The sequence below is a fragment of the Alosa alosa genome, chromosome 22 (assembly GCF_017589495.1).
Source record: "Alosa alosa isolate M-15738 ecotype Scorff River chromosome 22, AALO_Geno_1.1, whole genome shotgun sequence".
Classification (NCBI taxonomy): Eukaryota; Metazoa; Chordata; class Actinopteri; order Clupeiformes; family Clupeidae; genus Alosa; species Alosa alosa.
In genome coordinates, this window is record NC_063210.1 from 28,504,959 (window position 1) to 28,523,140 (window position 18,182).

General features: G+C 43.2%; 1 protein-coding gene across 2 annotated transcripts; it reads left to right on the top strand.

Annotated features, from left to right (window-relative positions):
* Positions 1–13,645: 13,645 nt before the first annotated feature.
* Positions 13,646–14,917, top strand: nupr1b (nuclear protein 1b). 2 transcript variants are annotated; one of them, XM_048233393.1, is made up of 3 exons: positions 13,646–13,900; positions 14,048–14,183; positions 14,459–14,917. In XM_048233393.1, the coding sequence occupies exons 1-2, from the start codon at positions 13,804–13,806 to the stop codon at positions 14,173–14,175; spliced, it is 225 nt and encodes a 74-aa protein (XP_048089350.1). In that variant the 5' UTR covers positions 13,646–13,803; the 3' UTR covers positions 14,176–14,183; positions 14,459–14,917. The 2 variants fall into 2 exon arrangements, with proteins under 2 accessions (XP_048089350.1, XP_048089351.1); XM_048233394.1 differs by having other exon boundaries at positions 14,462–14,917.
* The last annotated feature ends 3,265 nt before the right edge of the window (positions 14,918–18,182 follow it).

Here is an 18,182-nt window from a genome sequence, read left to right on the forward strand (position 1 = left end):
ACACAAACTTGCATAAATAACCATTGACAACTTGTTATCAGTTTGAAAAGCAAGTACATTTATTCACTTTTTTCCGTTTAGAAATTATGGGTGCTGCATCCTAACGTTAGACCAACGGTTGCAGTCAGCCTGATCCACCACCAGTAGCAGAGTGAAGCAGCAACTAGCAGAAATAGAAGAAAAAAAGATAAACAGTGTTAGATAACAATTTTCAACTGAAACTGAAGGCTACTTACAAGTGAAACTTTAGAATAATCATGTATATATATACTGTATGTTTTGAGTTTACTGTCAAAATGACAGGCTGAAGATGGTGTTAGCATAACTCAGTTTAGCAAGGTATATTTAGCTGCTAGCGTTAGCCAGCTGGGTGAGCTCATTGATGATGTTTGCTTGCAGCAACACATAGATATATGTACTGATTACGATGAGTTAACGTTACATAAGTTAGCTGGTAGCAGCTAAACCTCCCGTTAACGTTAACCAGCAGCACATCATCTTCAGCCTAACATTGTGACAGTAACATACTAGGCCTAGTACTACTAGCGAATGTTTTATATAAATTATATGAATATAATAAACTATAACTTACTGAGAACTAAGGTAGGCCTAATATAAATGAGACTGCCAAAGCGTTAGCGTAACATAAAACGTAACGTTAATGCCACCTTCACAGCAACAGCAACTATGATAGCTAGCCTAACCTTACTTACTTAGCAAAGAGTTGATCCAACAAGCATGGATGAGTTTGTAAGTTAGACAGTACAACGCATTATAGATAGACTGTACACATGCCCGAATTTAATGTAGTACAATTTCACAATGAAACATTAACGTTACATAAATAAATGCTTGCTTACCATTAAGGTGGAGCTGCGAACTTGACAGAGTGCTGAACACCGTTGAGTTGACCTACTGAACTGTTGCTCAAAATGATCTCCGCCCGACAGTTCAAACGTCGTCGCGCGGTGCGCTTTCAATCACCACGTCAAAATTTCCCAGTAAACCATAAATCCATGACTTTTCAATATCTTTTCAAAATGATGATTTGGATGGGAAATCAACATAATATCAATGTCACCTTGCTATCCTGGAGCTTAACTTTGTATTTATGTGCAAAAAAGAAAACAGAAAACTCAACTGATTTTCGCCATGTTTTTCAACATTTTCAAAAAAGCTGACAAGTGAGGAGGAGTCAGATTTATTACTATGTTATGATTCGCAGCAAATTTTTTTAGTACTGTAGTTTGACCATTTTTGACCATAATTCATAGCGAAACTACAGCAACATACTGTATTCACAAATACAGTACACATTTTTCTCAAAAACAGCAGTGATGCTGTGAAAATCACAGAATCTTGTTACAGTGTATGTTTGTGTGCGGCTATGTTGTTTTTGAAACTGATCTTCCTTGTCAAAAAAGAAAGGCATTGTAATAAAGATAGGCACAAAATACAAATGTCCTCCTGTTCATCACGCCCCACCTGTCATGTCTTTATTCCCCACTAGTGGGGCCCACCACTGCTACAGGCACTAGCCATGCCTTTATAGCACGCAAAAGGAAACACTAGCCATGCCTTTATAGCACGCAAAAGGAAACACTAGCCATGCAAAAGGAAACACACACACACACACACACACAAACACGCATGCCTTTATAGCACGCAAAAGGAAACATGTGGTTCCGTTTAAAAAAAGCCGACTTGTTGTACAACTTTCTTTGGCCCTATAACAGTGATAGCATAGATAGAGGTGGCTGGGCATTGTTGAGTGTGTGTGTGTGTGTGTGTGTGTGTGTGTGCTAGGCATTGTTGAGTGTGTGTGTGTGTGTGCGTGTGTGTGTGTGTTGGGCATTGTTGAGTGTGTGTGTGTGTGTGTGTGTTGGGCATTGTTGAGTGTGTGTGTGTGTGTGTGTGTGTGTGCGTGTGTGTGTGTGCTGCGCATTGTTGAGCGGGCTGTTCATGTTCAGGTCTTTATTTCAGTGAGGGAGCAGAGGGCCCTTCAGCAGGGGGGGGTTCGGCATGACTCTGCGTGCATGCGTGCATGTGAGTGTGTGTGTGTGTTGAAGTTCGGCATGACTCTGCGTGCATACGTGCGTCGCGTGTGTGCGATGCATGTGCGTGTGAGTATTATTATTGTGTGTGTTGGGGGTTCGGCATGACTCTGCGTGCATGCGTGTGTGCGTGCATGTGCGTGTGAGTGTGTGTGTGTGTGTGTGTTGGGGGGTTCGGCATGACTCTGCGTGCATGCGTGCGTGCATGTGAGTGTGTGTGTGTTAGGGCGGGGGTTTGGCGCTGACTCTGCGTGCATGCGTGCGTGCATGTGAGTGTGTGTGTGTGGGGGGGGGGGATGTTCGGCATGATTCTATGTGCATGCGTGCGTGCGTGTGTGCGTGCATGTGTGTGTGTGTGTGTGTTGGGGGTTCGGCATGAATGTTTCAGCTTGTGCAGAGTTTTTTGTTATTGTTATTGTTATTGTTTGGCTGAATTGTTGATGTCCTGTTCCGTCTGTACGGCTACTGAGCGCTTATCAGAGGGTTGGCTCAAGGTTGGCAGCAAAAATGCTGGGTAGTGCAGAGAGAGGCGATAGTTTTCTGTTAAGATTTTTTAACAGTTGTTTGAGTGTGTGTTTATGTGCATGCACTGTGTGTGTGTGTGTGTTTGTGTGTGTGTATTGTGTATGATGTACTTTCATTATAATTTTATTTATTTCATTATTGTTATATGCTATGGAGTGCTATCTGAGTCTGAAATAAAGATTGGAATTGAATTGAACACACACACATTATTATCATCATCATCATCATCATCATTATTATTATTAGGAATCTATGACTGGCAGCACATATCATTTCAGAATTTCTCTTTCTCTGATTTCACTGAATTGCTTGAGATCTGAGTAAATTCACGCCTTATTTTAAGGAATGTGTGTGTGTGTCTGTGTGTGTGTTCAAATTCAGCCCTTATTTTATTTTACAGTTTTTTACAACTGTTTACACACATTTTCAAAACTCTATTTTTCAAAACTCACAATTGCTCACACAAAATGCAAAAGGCCTCAAATCTCCAGCAAAATGACACACAACATTCAAAATGCCATAAACATAAATCAAACATTCGCCTCACATTATGAACACTTTTGTCATAATATGACATTTTGGATACATCATGTACACACTGTTGCTCAAAACTTAAAGCTCTTCTGTCTTTCATAGGCTTTATATATGTATATCCGTAAGAGTGAAAGTTATGGTATCTACACAGAGAAGTTGAAATATACAGTGAAAAATGCAAGTAATATTGAAACCAAAAATAGTGATTTTTCCCAAATAATTTGCTGCGAATAAAGAATTGTACAGCCAGCATGAAAAAAACTTTTTCCAAAGAGGTGTGTGTGTGTGTGTGTGTGTGTGTGTGTGCGTGTGTGTGTGTGGGTGGGTGGGGGGTTGTGTATGTATTCATAGGTCTTGGGGTCAAATGTATTAAGCTAATGCTAACCTGGGGATAAACAAAAATAGAGAAAAAAAACAATGTCAAGTTTGACATAAAGTCGACTTTTTGTAGAACATTACTGTAAGCTAAAGTCCGATTACTGTAATTTTCCTTTCAAAGTATCTGCATTGATTCTGAACATTTCAACCGGAAATCTTTTAGGAGCATTACATTACATTACATTTGGCTGACGCTTTTTAGCCAAAGCGACTAACAACATAGTAAACAGTTTAAGTTTTAGAGCAGTTCTCAACAATTTTAGGACAATTTAAAACATTAGAGTACAGTAAGAATAAGTGCATCAGTGAGTGCTGTTTTAACAGTTACTTGTCAGTTTGAGACGACTGGTGAGTGCTAGGATCAGTAAGACTTGTTGTAAGTGTTGCTATGAGAGGAGATGTTCTCTAAAGAGCTGGGTCTTCAGGAGTTTTCTGAAAATGGAGAAGGATGTCTCTGCCCTTGTAGGAGCTGATGATGCAACAGAACAACAGATGAGAAAAGTTTGGATTGGCTTGAGCGTACCCGGTGGTAGGAGCTAGGCGTCGTTAGATCTGAGGCCTTGGCTGGTCCTGGGGTATAGCGTATGTCTGTATGGGGGCATTCAAAGTAGGTGGGAGCAGAACGGAGACTGCTTGTAGGCAAGCGTTAGAGCCTTGAATTTGATCACGGGCAGCGCCATAGGTAGCCAGTGTAGCTGGATGAGCAGCGGGGTGGCACATGTGCCTTTTGGGTTGGTTGTAGACCAGAAGCCGCGCGTTCTGGATCATCTGAAGTGGTTTCACTGCACAGGCTGGGAGACCTGTCAGGAGAACATTACAGTAGTCAGTTCGTGAGATGACTATTGCAACTGAAGTTGGGTAGCATCTTGAGTCAAGGAGTAGATTGAGAGTAGGAGCAGATTGAAAGGGTCCATACCTACATATAGAGTATATCTATTCATAGGCCTACAGTATGCTAAGTATACAGTATACTAAGGCAATGATTGGATGGTGTTCCGTAAAGTAATGAGTGTTTACACATGTGAGGAGAGAGAGTGAAGCACTGGTGATGTAGTGGCATTTTAATGGGTTGTGTTTGAAAAACGAAATCAAGTTACTTCCTGTTAGATTTTTGTGTGTTAAATAGAAATTTGTGTGGTGTTTTGCAAAATGTGTTTTAGTAAATTGAAAACTGAGTCAAACATTGAGAATTAGTGTATGGATTTGCATATTTGGTGTGGGGTTATGATGTTTGGAAGACATGTTTAGAAAATTGTGTGACAAGCAAAGATTTAGTGTGTAAGCAATTGAAAAAAACTGTAAGGAATGAACTGTAGAATTAGAACATCCATAAACCAACGAGCCCTTCTGTTGAACATGTGTGCCCCAGATGAACTGATGTTGTCATGACTCATCAGGAAGAAGCTCCACTACAGTTTTTTCTGAATGCTTAAACACAACTGTGATTCTTATAGCACAATTCCTAAAACTATTAATACTTATAGCAATACCACTCACTGAGTTCGCAAAACTAAAAGCACAAACACTGCTTTGCACACAGTTTGCAATTTTATAACACACACTTTGCACAACTGTAGGCACAATTCACTGCACAGCACTCTTTTTGCAGAACTGTAAACAAAAGTCACTGCTTTACACTCAATTTCCAAATGATCAACACACTCCTAGCAAATCTATACACATGTATGGCTATTATTTTCACTATTTTGCCAACTCTCTGGCACACTTTCTCATGTGAAAACTGTTTTGAATGGTGTAGTTCACTTTGTAATCAGCCTAAGCACTATAAAATAAGCCACAGGTCATGTACAATGGGTACAATGGGTGAGCAGGAAGAGTGAGAAAGAGTAAAAATTAGAGGAGGCTGAAGAATAGGATGTGGAGGTGAAGAAGTAGGGGGGGAGAGAGGGAGGGAGGGAGAGAGGGATGCAGAGAGGTGAAGAGGTGAGGAGAAGGAGAGGGATGACAAAGGACAAGGAGGTGAAGTTAGAGGAAGAGGGACAAAGGGGAGGCAAAAGAGGGAGGATGGGGAGGGAGCAGAGGAGGGATGGGAGGAGCAAGATGAGGATGGGGAGGAGCAAGAGGAGGATGGGAGGAGCAAGATGAGGATGGGGAGGAGCAAGAGGAGGATGGGGAGGAGCAAGATGCGGATGGGGAGGAGCAAGAGGAGGATGGGAGGAGCAAGATGAGGATGGGGAGGGGGAAGAGGAGGATATGGGAGGAGCAAGAGGAGGATGGGGAGGGGGAAGAGGAGGATGGGGAGGGGGAAGAGGAGGATGGGGAGGAGCAAGAGGAGGATGGGGAGGAGCAAGAGGAGGATGGGGAGGGGGAAGAGGAAGGGTAAGAAGAGAAAGAAATAGCCCTTTTATTGTCTTGTCTTTATTATATTGTCATGTCAGGCCTGGATACGGCATTCCAGAAGATATTTTCCCCGGTCTACATGTGGGGATATTGTCATGTCAGGCCTGGATACGGCATTCCAGAAGATATTTTCCCCGGTCTACATGTGGGGATATTGTCATGTCAGGCCTGGATACGGCATTCCAGAAGATATTTTCCCTGGTGCCTTGGACTAAGACATTGCATGTGATATACACGAAATTTTGAGAGAGACGACCCGATGTAGACTGATTTGTTTTGTCTCAGTGAAATGCTATTTTGTGTTTGACTTGGAAAAACACACTTGTGTTTGTTATGATGTGTAAATAAACACTAATACTTGAAGTTTGGATCCCTGTATGTTTACAGAACTATGACAAAAGTATGACCTCACACTGACATAGTCTACCTTGTGCACAGAAAGCAAAAGCCAGATGTGTTTTTATTCCATACCATCAGTGTGTTGTTGGCACATTTGTGTGCTTACTATTGTGATGGCTTGTGTTTACTGTTAGATCTGAAAACACTATTGTGTGTGAAGAGTTAAGCAAGGTGTGTTAGCTTTTGCAAGAGAACTACAATGTTTTGCTGATTGGGTGAGAGGTTTTGCCATTTGTGTGTAGAGTTTTGCAAAAAAAGCCATGGTTACAAAAAATGTGCCTAAGCAATCAGAAAAAACTGTAATTACTCTGTCTGTTTGGAGTCACAACACCCAGTCAAAGGTCATCTGTAATATGTCTAGCTGTGTGTGTGTGTGTGTGTGTGTGTGTGTGTGTGTGTGTGTGTGTGTGTGTGTGTGTGTGTGTGTGTGTGTGTGTGTGTGTGTGTGTGTGTGCGATGTGTGTGTGTGTGCACATGTGTGTGTGTGTGTATGTGTGTGTGTATGTGTGTGTGTGTGCATGTGTGTGTGCGTGTGTGCACGTGTGTGTGTGTGTGCACATGTGTGTGTGTGTGTGTGTGTATGTATGTGTGTGTGTATGTGTGTGTGTGTGTGTGTGTGTGTGTGTGTGTGTGTGTATTACAGTTTTTCCTGATTGCTTAAGCACATTTTTTGTAACTATGGCTTTTTTTGCAAAACTCTACACACAAATAGGAAAACCTTTCACCCAATCAGCAAAACATTGTAGTTAAACAACTCTTCACGCCATTAAAAATGGTGTTTTTAAGTATCTAACAGTAAACACAAGCCATCACAATAATAAGCACACAATGTGCCAACTACACACTGATGGTCTGAATAAAAAACACATCTGGCTTTTGCTTTCTCTGTGCACAAGGTAGACTATGTCAGTGTGAGGTCATACTTTTGTCATAGTTCTATAAGCATACAGGGATCCAAACATCAATTACTGACCACCCAATAGCACCCTATTACTGACCACCCAATTACTGACCACCCTATTACTGACCACCCATTACCACCCTATTACTGACCACCCATTAGCACCCTATTACTGACCACCCAAAAGCACCCTATTACTGACCACCCAATTACTGACCACCCATTAGCACCCAATTACTGACCACCCTATTACTGACCACCCATTAGCACCCTATTACTGACCACCCAATAGCACCCTATTACTGACCACCCAAAAGCACCCTATTACTCACCACCCAATTACTGACCACCCTATTACTGACCACCCAATTACTGACCACCCAATAGCACCCTATTATTGACATAATACACATTACATTACAATACATTACTGTAAAAAGGAAAAACACTTAAAAAATATAACTTAGCAACTTCTTTCACTTGTATTGTGAAAGTGTGTGTGTGTGTGTGTGTGTGTATGTGTGTGTGTGTGTGTTTGTGTTGACACTGTGTGTGTGGTGTGTGAATGAGGTCAGGTGGATGTGTGTATGATGTCGTGGTGACACCATCGCTGTTTGGGGCGGAGTCCAAGGCCTGCAGGTCCAGTGTGTGTGTGTGTGTGTGTGTGTGTGTGATGATTGACAACCCTGTGGGGTAAACAGGGTCATAAACACACCCCCTAGTCACCAATGCAATGCAGCTTATCTATTGGGGACAACACCGTCTGCACGTTGAGTGCATTTGTGTGTGTGTGCGTGTGTTCTGTGTGTGTGCATGTGTGTGTGTTCTGTGTGTGTGTGTGTGTGTTTATCTGTGTGTGTGTGTGTGTGTGCATGCGAGCATGTGTGTGTGTGTGCATACACAGAAGGTCACTGGTCTGTGTCTGAATAAATATTTGCAGTTCATGGCCTGCTTCTTGCAGGAGTGAAGGAGACTTCAGCAGCCAACAGAGTGTGTGTGTGTGTGTGTGTGTGTGTGTGTGTGTGTGATAGAAGAGAGAAGTCACATGGGGGGGCAGTTAGTGTTTGTGAAATAGAAAGAATTTGTGTGTGAGTGTGTGCTTTCATAACTGTATGTGTGTGTGTGAGAGAGAGAGAGAGAGAGAGAGGGAGGGAGAGGGAGAGAGAGAGAAGATGGAGATGGAGAGAGAGAGAGGGACAGAGAGGGAGAGAGAGAGAGAGGGGCGGAGACCCTGAAAGTCATCTTGTATTTTGGTGTTTGTACTAGTGTTGGACCCGCCCCTTATCTGCCACAAGTGGCTGGGCACTGCTGGAGCGGTGATAGTGTAGTGGAGCTGGGCTAGCGTGCAGTAGTAGTGTAGTGGAGCTGGGCTAGTGTGCAGTAGTAGTGTAGTGTAGTGGTTTAGGAGCTGGGCTAGTGTGCAGTAGTAGTGTAGTGTAGTGGTTTAGGAGCTGGGCTAGTGTGTAGTGTAGTGGTTAAGTAGTGGTTAAGGAGCTGGGCTAGTGTGCAGTAGTAGTGTAGTGTAGTGGTTAAGGAGCTGGGCTAGTGTGTAGTGCAGTGGTTAAGGAGCTGGGCTAGTGTGCAGTAGCCTGTAGTGTAGTGGTTTAGGAGCTGGGCTAGTGTGCAGTAGTAGTGTAGTGTAGTGGTTTAGGAGCTGGGCTAGTGTGTAGTGCAGTGGTTAAGGAGCTGGGCTAGTGTGCAGTAGTAGTGTAGTGTAGTGTAGTGGTTAAGGAGCTGGGCTAGTGTGCAGTAGTAGTGTAGTGGTTAAGGAGCTGGGCTAGTGTGCAGTAGTAGTGTAGTGTAGTGGTTAAGGAGCTGGGCTAGTGTGCAGTAGTAGTGTAGTGTAGTGGTTAAGGAGCTGGGCTAGTGTGCAGTAGTAGTGTAGTGGTTAAGGAGCTGGGCTAGTATGCAGCAGTAGTGTAGTGGTCAAGGAGCTGGGCTAGCGTGCAGTAGTAGTGTAGTGGTCAAGGAGCTGGGCTAGTGTGCAGTAGTAGTGCAGTGGTCAAGGAGCTGGGCTAGTGTGCAGTAGTAGTGTAGTGTAGTGGTTAAGGAGCTGGGCTAGCATGCAGTAGACTGTAGTGTAGTGGTTAAGGAGCTGGGCTAGTGTGCAGTAGTAGTGTAGTGGTTAAGAAGCTGGGCTAGCGTGCAGTAGTAGTGTAGTGTAGTGGTTAAGGAGCTGGGCTAGCGTGCAGTAGTAGTGTAGTGGTTAAGGAGCTGGGCTAGTATGCAGCAGTAGTGTAGTTAAGGAGGCTGGGCTGGCGTGCAGTAGTAGTGTAGTGGTCAGGAGCTGGGCTGGTGTGCAGTAGTAGTGCAGTGGTCAGAGGCTGGGCTGGTGTAGTAGTAGTGTATGTAGTGGTTGGGAGCTGGGCTAGTGTGCAGTAGTAGTGTAGTGGTTAAGGAGCTGGGCTAGCGTGCAGTAGTAGTGTAGTGGTTAAGAAGCTGGGCTAGCGTGCAGTAGTAGTGTAGTGTAGTGGTTAAGGAGCTGGGCTAGCATGCAGTAGACTGTAGTGTAGTGGTTAAGGAGCTGGGCTAACGTGCAGTAGTAGTGTAGTGGTTAAGGAGCTGGGCTAGTGTGCAGTAGTAGTGTAGTGGTCAAGGAGCTGGGCTAGCGTGCAGTAGTAGGGTGGTGGTAGTGTAGTGGTTAAGGAGCTGGGCTAGTGTGCAGTAGCCTGTAGTGTAGTGGTTAAGGAGCTGGAGCTAGCGTGCAGTAGTAGTGTAGTGGTTAAGGAGCTGGGCTAGTGTGCAGTAGTAGTGTAGTGGTCAAGGAGCTGGGCTAGCGTGCAGTAGCTTGTAGGGTGGTGGTAGTGTAGTGGTTAAGGAGCTGGGCTAGTGTGCAGTAGCCTGTAGGGTGGTGGTTAAGGAGCTGGGCTAGTGTGCAGTAGTAGTAGTGTAGTGGTTAAGGAGCTGGGCTAACGTGCAGTAGTAGTGTAGTGGTTAAGGAGCTGGGCTAGTGTGCAGTAGCCTGTAGTGTAGTGGTTAAGGAGCTGGGCTAGCATGCAGTAGTAGTGTAGTGGTTAAGGAGCTGGGCTAGTGTGCAGTAGCCTGTAGTGTAGTGGTTAAGGAGCTGGGCTAGTGTGCAGTAGTAGTGTAGTGGTTAAGGAGCTGGGCTAGCGTGCAGTAGCCTGTAGGGTGGTGGTAGTGTAGTGGTTAAGGAGCTGGGCTAGCGTGGAGTAGCCTGAAAGTTGTCGGTTCAATTGCCGGCTTCCACAATTGTGCCCTTGACCAAGGCACTTAACCCCAAGTTGCTCCGGGGACAATGTGATCCCTTGTAATATAGCTGACATATGTAAGTCACTTTGGTCAAGAAGTGTCTGCTTAATGTAATGTAATGTATTTGAGGAAGACAGGCTGTGTGTGCTTTGATGTAACATGCTCAGAGAAGGTACAGTGTGTTATGCAGCAGCCACTCCAGTGTGTGTGTGTGTGTGTGTGTGTGAATTCATACAGTGGTACTACTGTAAATGATGATACAGTAGTGAATAAGTACTGAATAATACACATCTCATATGGGCACACTGCAAAAACTGCTTATCTAACTAAATCTAACCAAGTGTTATTAATCTTATATCAAGATGAAAAAAACTTGTTGGTATTGTTTTCAGTATAAAGAGACTTACCTAGCGCTTTCTTGTGAAAACATTTGACTTAATTTAAAAAAAGATTGACTTATTTTAAGACATCTCATCCTGAAAACAGGTTTGAGTATATTGCAGCTGTTTAATCTGTTGGAGGACACGCCAATGAGCAGGGAGCGCTAGGAGGGTGATGCAGTGATCTAACCTGCAGTGATGAGGGCATGAGGAGGGTGATGTAGGTGATGAGGGCATGAGGAGGGGGTTGCAGTGATCTAACCTGCAGTGATGAGGGCATGAGTGAGTCTCAGCTGCATGAGTGAGTCTCAGCTGCATGATTGAGTCTCAGGTAGTGTAGTGGATAAGTAGCTGGACCAGCATGCAGTAGCCTGAAAAGTTGGGGTTTCGATTCCCGGCTTTCACTGTTAAGGGGGCAGCCGTGGCCTACTGGTTAGCACTTTGGACCTGTAACCGGAGGGTTGCCGGTTCGAACCCCGACCAGTAGACACGGTTGAAGTGCCCTTGAGCAAGGCACCTAACCCCTCACTGTTCCCGAGTGCTGCTGTTGATGCAGGCAGCTCACTGCGCCGGGATTAGTGTGTGCTTCACCTCACTGTGTGTTCACTGAGTGCTGTGTGTGTTTCACTAATTCACGGATTGGGATAAATGCAGAGACCAAATTTCAAAAGAGTATATATACTTATACTATACTATAGCTTCATGAGTGAGTCTCAGCTTCAACTGCTTGAACTGAAATGTCATTTCACTATCTGACCCTCTGTGCTTATTTGATTTCTGTCAAAATCTGTTGTTTTTCATATTTACAAATATAAAATGAAATTACAAAAAACACGCACACACACACACACACACATAATGGTAACTGTGTAAATCATTGAAAGTAATATTGTAGAGGTACATGAAGTAGCAGCACTGTGAATACAATAGTGGTAATAATATTGTAAATGATGATGAATACTGTAAATTCATACACAGTAATAGCAGAGAGGGTTAAAGCGGAGCTAGTAATGAAGGATCTTTGGTAATAGGGTACTACTGTAAATGCACTGTAAATGTACTGTAAATGTACTGTAAATGTACTGTAAATGCATACAGTAATAGGGTACTACTGTAAATGTACTGTAAATGCATACAGTAATAGGGTACTACTGTAAATGTACTGTAAATGTACTGTAAATGCATACAGTAATAGGGTACTACTGTAAATGCATACAGTAATATGGAGCCTACTGTAAATGCATACAGTAGTATGTAGCCTACTGTAAATGCATACAGTAATAGGGTACTACTGTAAATGTACTGTAAATGTACTGTAAATGCATACAGTAATAGGGTACTACTGTAAATACATACAGTAATAGGGTACTACTGTAAATGTACTGTAAATGCATACAGTAATATGGAGCCTACTGTAAATGCATACAGTAATAGGGTACTACTGTAAATGCATACAGTAATAGGGTACTACTGTAAATGATGATACAGTAGTATGGAGCCTACTGTAAATGATGATACAATAGTATGGAGCCTACTGTAAATGCATACAGTAATAGGGTACTACTGTAATTGCATACAGTAATAGGGTACTACTGTAAATGTACTGTAAATGATGATACAGTAGTATGGAGCCTACTGTAAATGCATACAGTAATAGGGTACTACTGTAAATGATGATACAGTAGTATGGAGCCTACTGTAAATGCATACAGTAATAGGGTACTACTGTAAATGTACTGTAAATTATGATACAATAGTATGGAGCCTACTGTAAATGCATACAGTAATAGGGTACTACTGTAAATGCATACAGTAATAGGGTACTACTGTAAATGATGAATAAGTGCTGTAAATAAGGAAACAGTAATAGGATAACTACTGTAAATTAATATGCAGTAATAGTTCTGTAAGTAGCTACTATTACAGTAAATTACTGGCATCCTGCTGCCATTGAGTTAAATCTACCTACAATAGTCTTTTTACACTGCGTGTGTGTGTGCGTGTGTGCGTGTCTGTGTGTGTGTGTGTGTGTGTGGGCGCGCGTGTGTGCACGAACGTGTGTGTGTGTGTTGTGGACGGTGTTGAGGTCAGTAGGCCATGTGGAATGTGAGCTGAGAACAGGGGCAGGTGTACCTCAAACATTAACCTGAATCATCTCATCTAATCTTACACACCCGCCTGCTAACATAATCTGCATCAGATTACAACAAGGTCGTTGATAAAGTGAAGACTAAAGGCCGGGAAACCTCATTACAGTAGGAAACTAGGACAGACACCAGTTTGCATTATTCAAAACATCAAACAATGTGTTCACATGTGATTATGTGATTCAAAACTTCCAACAATGTGCTCACAAATTACTGAAAACATCCAACAATGTGTCCACAAATTATTCAAAACATCAAACAATGTGTTCACAAATGATTCAAAAAACATCAAACAAGCTGTTCAAAAAGGTCCTTTCTGATCCTGATCTGGAAATACAACTACAACAGGACCTGCTAAAGCTCATAACAGATACCAGAGAGGACACACGGATGGAAAACATTCCAAAACTGAACTTATCAACCTCTGAAACTTTCTGCCTGATCCCGAATTTACAGTTGGCCTAATATAAAACTACAGGTCCGAACTGACAATGCAGTGCCTTTCTTCAGACAACCGTCCACTCCCGGATGAAGGATGCCGAATAAAATCCAGGAGTTACTTAAAACAGTTATGCTGACCCCTAAATTATAGGACAAACACGGGTATTTTTCAGGACATAAACAAAAGCTGTGTTTGTGCTGGGAGGAGACGTTGGTCAAACATTTACCAAAAGCTGATGCAACTCCGAGCGGCCAGCGGTGACTCACAGGCACGCAAGGAGGAGCGAGCGCACGAGCGTATAAAATCCCTAACCTCATTCGCTGTAAACATCAGCACACCGCAAGGACAAAGAACTCTACCCTGCGCTTTCTCCAGCGATAAAAAAAGTCATTTCTGGTCTTTGCAGTAGCAGCCTGAGCTCGACTTGTTTGTCTTGTTTGAAGTTTTGTCAGCTAAATTTTTAATATTCAGCATGAGTTTCGTGGAAGTGAAGAATCTCGAGCCCACAACTTTTGAGGAGCGTTACTATGATGAATATGAATACTACAATCTGAGTGACCGTTATACAGGTAAGAAATCTACGTATGTGTGTTTGACTGTCTGTGGCGCAGTTTGTGCCCTTGTTGTGCTGGCTCTGTTGGTGTAATCTGATGCCTGCCGCAGTGACACTGTTTGCTGTTGAAGGAGTGACGTGTGTTTTGCCGTTACGTCCGCAGGGGGCGCCAGTCGCAAAGGCCGATCCAAGAAGGAGGCGAGTGAGAACACCAACCGTCAGAACCCCGCGGGCCACGAGCGCAAGATCACCGAGAAGCTGCAAAACGCGGAGAAAAACGCCAAGCAGTGAAGTGCGAGGTTTGTAGGCTACGTCTCAGATGATCCCATGTATTGTGTGAAACATGGATGCATAGATTGCTCTGCATTGTAGGAAATGCAGTTTTTTTGGTCATAGCCTACTTTAATTATGAAATAATGTTTTGAATCTAGAAACATTTGTTTTATTGTGACTGTTTTACAGCTGGGTCAATGAGTCCTTGCTGAGAGTTAAAAGTAAAGTAAAAAGCAGTCCGTGATTGCTCTGATTAAAACGTCCCGTGGGCTGTAAGTAACTAATGGTGTTTCCCTGGCAGAAGCAACTGGACGGCTAACTCTGGTATCTGACCACGGCCTTGGCCTCTGAGAGGGACAATCTCCATGGCGACCAGGGCGGCGCTGTGTGTGTGACCTGGTGCTCTTGCCCACGCTGAGCAGCGTTTGTGGCACGGCTACCCAGCGTGCCCTGTGAGCGAGGGGCATCTCTCAGACCCCTGGCGTCAGGCACGGGCGCTTGTGGTGGGCGGCGGCTTCATTCATGTGTTTGCTTTAAGAATGTTCTGGAATCTGAGGGGGTGAAATGGCTGATGGGAAATGTAAAGAAAGTTTTTTACACACATTAGTGTCGAAATAAAGATGTTTTTCACACACATTAGTGTCTAAATAAAGATGTTTTTACACACATTAGTGTCGAAAGATGTTTTTACACACATTATTGTCTAAATAAAGATGTTTTCACACACATTAGTGTCTAAATAAAGATGTTTTTCACACGAGTCTGCGAGCCACTGACTGATTGTGTCGCAGCTAGAAAATAAATAACAGTCTACAGATGGCCCACCAAGCCAGGGCTAGAAGGTTGACTGGTTGCCTAGGAAACAGGTGGATCTATCCCAGGCCAACTGGCCAGTCCAGTTGATAACATAAACTGAGTTGATATGACACACACACACACACGTTTGGTTAAAACATGAGTTAATTTATATGACACACACTTGATTAATACACTATGATAATACATTAGGCTATGACTCATAGATGACCCATAGAGTATGTACAGCATGACCGATGAACCAGGATTGTATATGACACATGCTATATGACATACTGTATGCTATATGACACACTCTATATGACACATGCTATGACACACTCTACACGACACTCTATATCAGTGTTTTTCAACCTTTTTTGTGCCACGGCACACTTTTGACACTTAAAATGTCCCACGGCACACTAACATCCTGTGTGAAGAAAAAATAAACATACCATAGCCTAAAACTTTAAATAATACACAGATATGGTCTTATTATGGCTTCTATGCAAGACCTGCTCAATAAAACAAGCACCCTCTGTTTCATTTGTAGGTGACTATATCTAATTTAATTGTTGTTATGAACTGAATATGTGATGATTCTGTGAATACTGGATATGGGGCCCCCGTTGTACAATGCCTGCATACCACAATAGTGCAATCATACACTCAATGAGAGCATGTGGTTATAAATTCTTTGATGCAACAGTTGCTTTTCTCTCACGGCACAGTGGTTGAAAAACACTGCTCTATATGACACATGCTATATGCTATATGACACACTCTATATGCTACATGCTACATGCTATATGACACACTCTATATGTACATGCTATATGCTACATGCTATATGACACACTCTATATGCTACATGCTATATGACACACTCTATATGTACATGCTATATGCTACATGCTATATGACACACTCTATATGCTACATGCTATATGACACACTCTATATGCTACATGTTATATGCTACATGCTATATGACACACTCTATATGCTACATGCTACATGACACACTCTATATGACACACTCTATATGACACACTCCATATGAAACACTCTATATTTACATTCTATATGCTACATGCTATATGACACACTCTATATGACACATGCTATATGACACACGCTATATGACACACTCTATATGACACACTCTATATGCTACATGCTATATGACACACTATATGTACATGCTATATGCTACATGCTATATGACACACTCTATATAGATAGATAGATAGATACTTTATTGATCCCCAGGGGAAATTCAAGTTCCTATGACACATGCTATATGACACACGCTATATGACACATAAGTATGAAGAAAATAGGGGGCACAAACAGCACAGGCAACGCGAACAGGCAGACAGACGTGCAGATCTGCCATGGAAGCTGAAAGGGAGGAGCATTTCCTGTAGAGAAGGTGGTACCGTCTGAAGTTTCAGATGTTTGTGTCAGAAACAGACTGGTGAGAGAGGCGTGTTGGTCAAAGCACCGAGCCAACACACACACACACACACACACACACACAAACACTTATTAATGCTCAAACAAACACACACACAAAGCTTAAACACAAACCCTCTTGTGAATGTGCAGTTCCTACAGCTGCCTGTAGGTGGAAGTGATGCTGTGGATGTGGAGATGCTGAAGGGGAGCACCCGGATGGAGAGAGAGAGAGATGGAGATGGAGAGAGAGAGAGAGGGAACAGAGAGAAGAAACACAGAGAGAGAAGGAGATGGAGAGAGAGAGGAGATGGAGAGAGAGAGGGATATGGAGAAGAAGAGAGAAGGAGAGAGAGAGGGAACAGAGAGACAGAAGAGACAGGGAGAGAGAGAAGGAGATGGAGAGAGAGAAGATGGAGAGAGGAGATGGAGAGAGAGAGGGATATGGAGAGGGAGAGAGAGAAGGAGATGGAGGGAGAGAAAGAGAAGGAGATGGAGAGAGAGGAAACTAGGGTGACCACCGCCATGGCACTGAAAATGAGAACACTTGTGCCCAAAAGTTCGGACACACGGGGAATCGGAGTAACATATGGGGAATAACATAGTGTTTTGTGTGTGTGTGTTTCTTTCCACATTTTTCCACGTCAACAAACCCACCTTTTTAACCCAATAACTTTTTAGTCACTTAATAACTTAGCGAGCTCTGCAGCTGTTGGTGTTGCTGGAGCAAAAACGATGCCACAGAGGATTTCCCGGCAGATCTGGCTTTCTCTTTGTGCCTGCCTGTGTAGCGTGCCTCTCTATGGCACTCTTACCCCTGGATCTTACATCAATATCTGTTTCACAGTTTACAAAATGCACGGTATGCATCTGTCCTGCTTTTGGTAGCAAAGGGGTGTTCAGAATACCACGCAGAGTTGAAAGACGTCTTTGGTTTCGCCATATGCAACTTAAGTCTCAGCAACGGTGTTCATTCATTCAATCACGAGGGGAGTTGTCACATTGACTGCTTCGCGAAAAGGAAATCGGTGGAGTTTTGTGATGTCCCGTGCTACGGTGGTGGCAGAGGGTCAGAAATGATGACACGTAACAGAGATGAGTAGCTTACAGAGGCCTATGTGCTCATTAAATGCCAAAACTCATGACAAAAATCCGGACAAATATCCAAAAAGGAGAGCACACTCTCTCTGTCCTCTCTCATCCGACGAAATCCGGACGGATGGCCACCCTAGAGGGTACAGAGAGAAGAGAGATGGAGAGAGAGAGATGAGATGGAGAAAGAGAGAGAAAGAGCGCTCGGCTGCATTACAACTGTAAAGTAGCTCAGCTGCATTAGAACTGTAAAGTTTCTCAGCTGCATTAGAACTATAAAGTAGCGCTGCTGCATTAGAACCGTAAAGTAGCTCAGCCGCATTAGAACTGTAAATTAGCTCAGCTGCATTAGAACTGTATCTCAGCTGCATTAGAACAGTAAAGTAGCTCAGCTGCATTAGAACTGTATCTCAGCTGAATTAGAACCGTAAAGTAGCTCAGCTGCATTAGAACTGTAAAGTAGCTCAGCTGCATTACAACTGTAGCTCAGCTGCATTAGAACCGTAAAGTAGCTCAGTTGCATTGGAACCGTAAAGTAGCTCAGCTGCATTAGAACTGTAAAGTATCTCAGCTGCATTATAACTGTAAAATAGCTCAGCTGCATTAGAACTGTAAAGTATCTCCAGATAAGGAACTGGGAAGCACTGTGCTAGGTGCTGCTGCAACATTCTAATGTG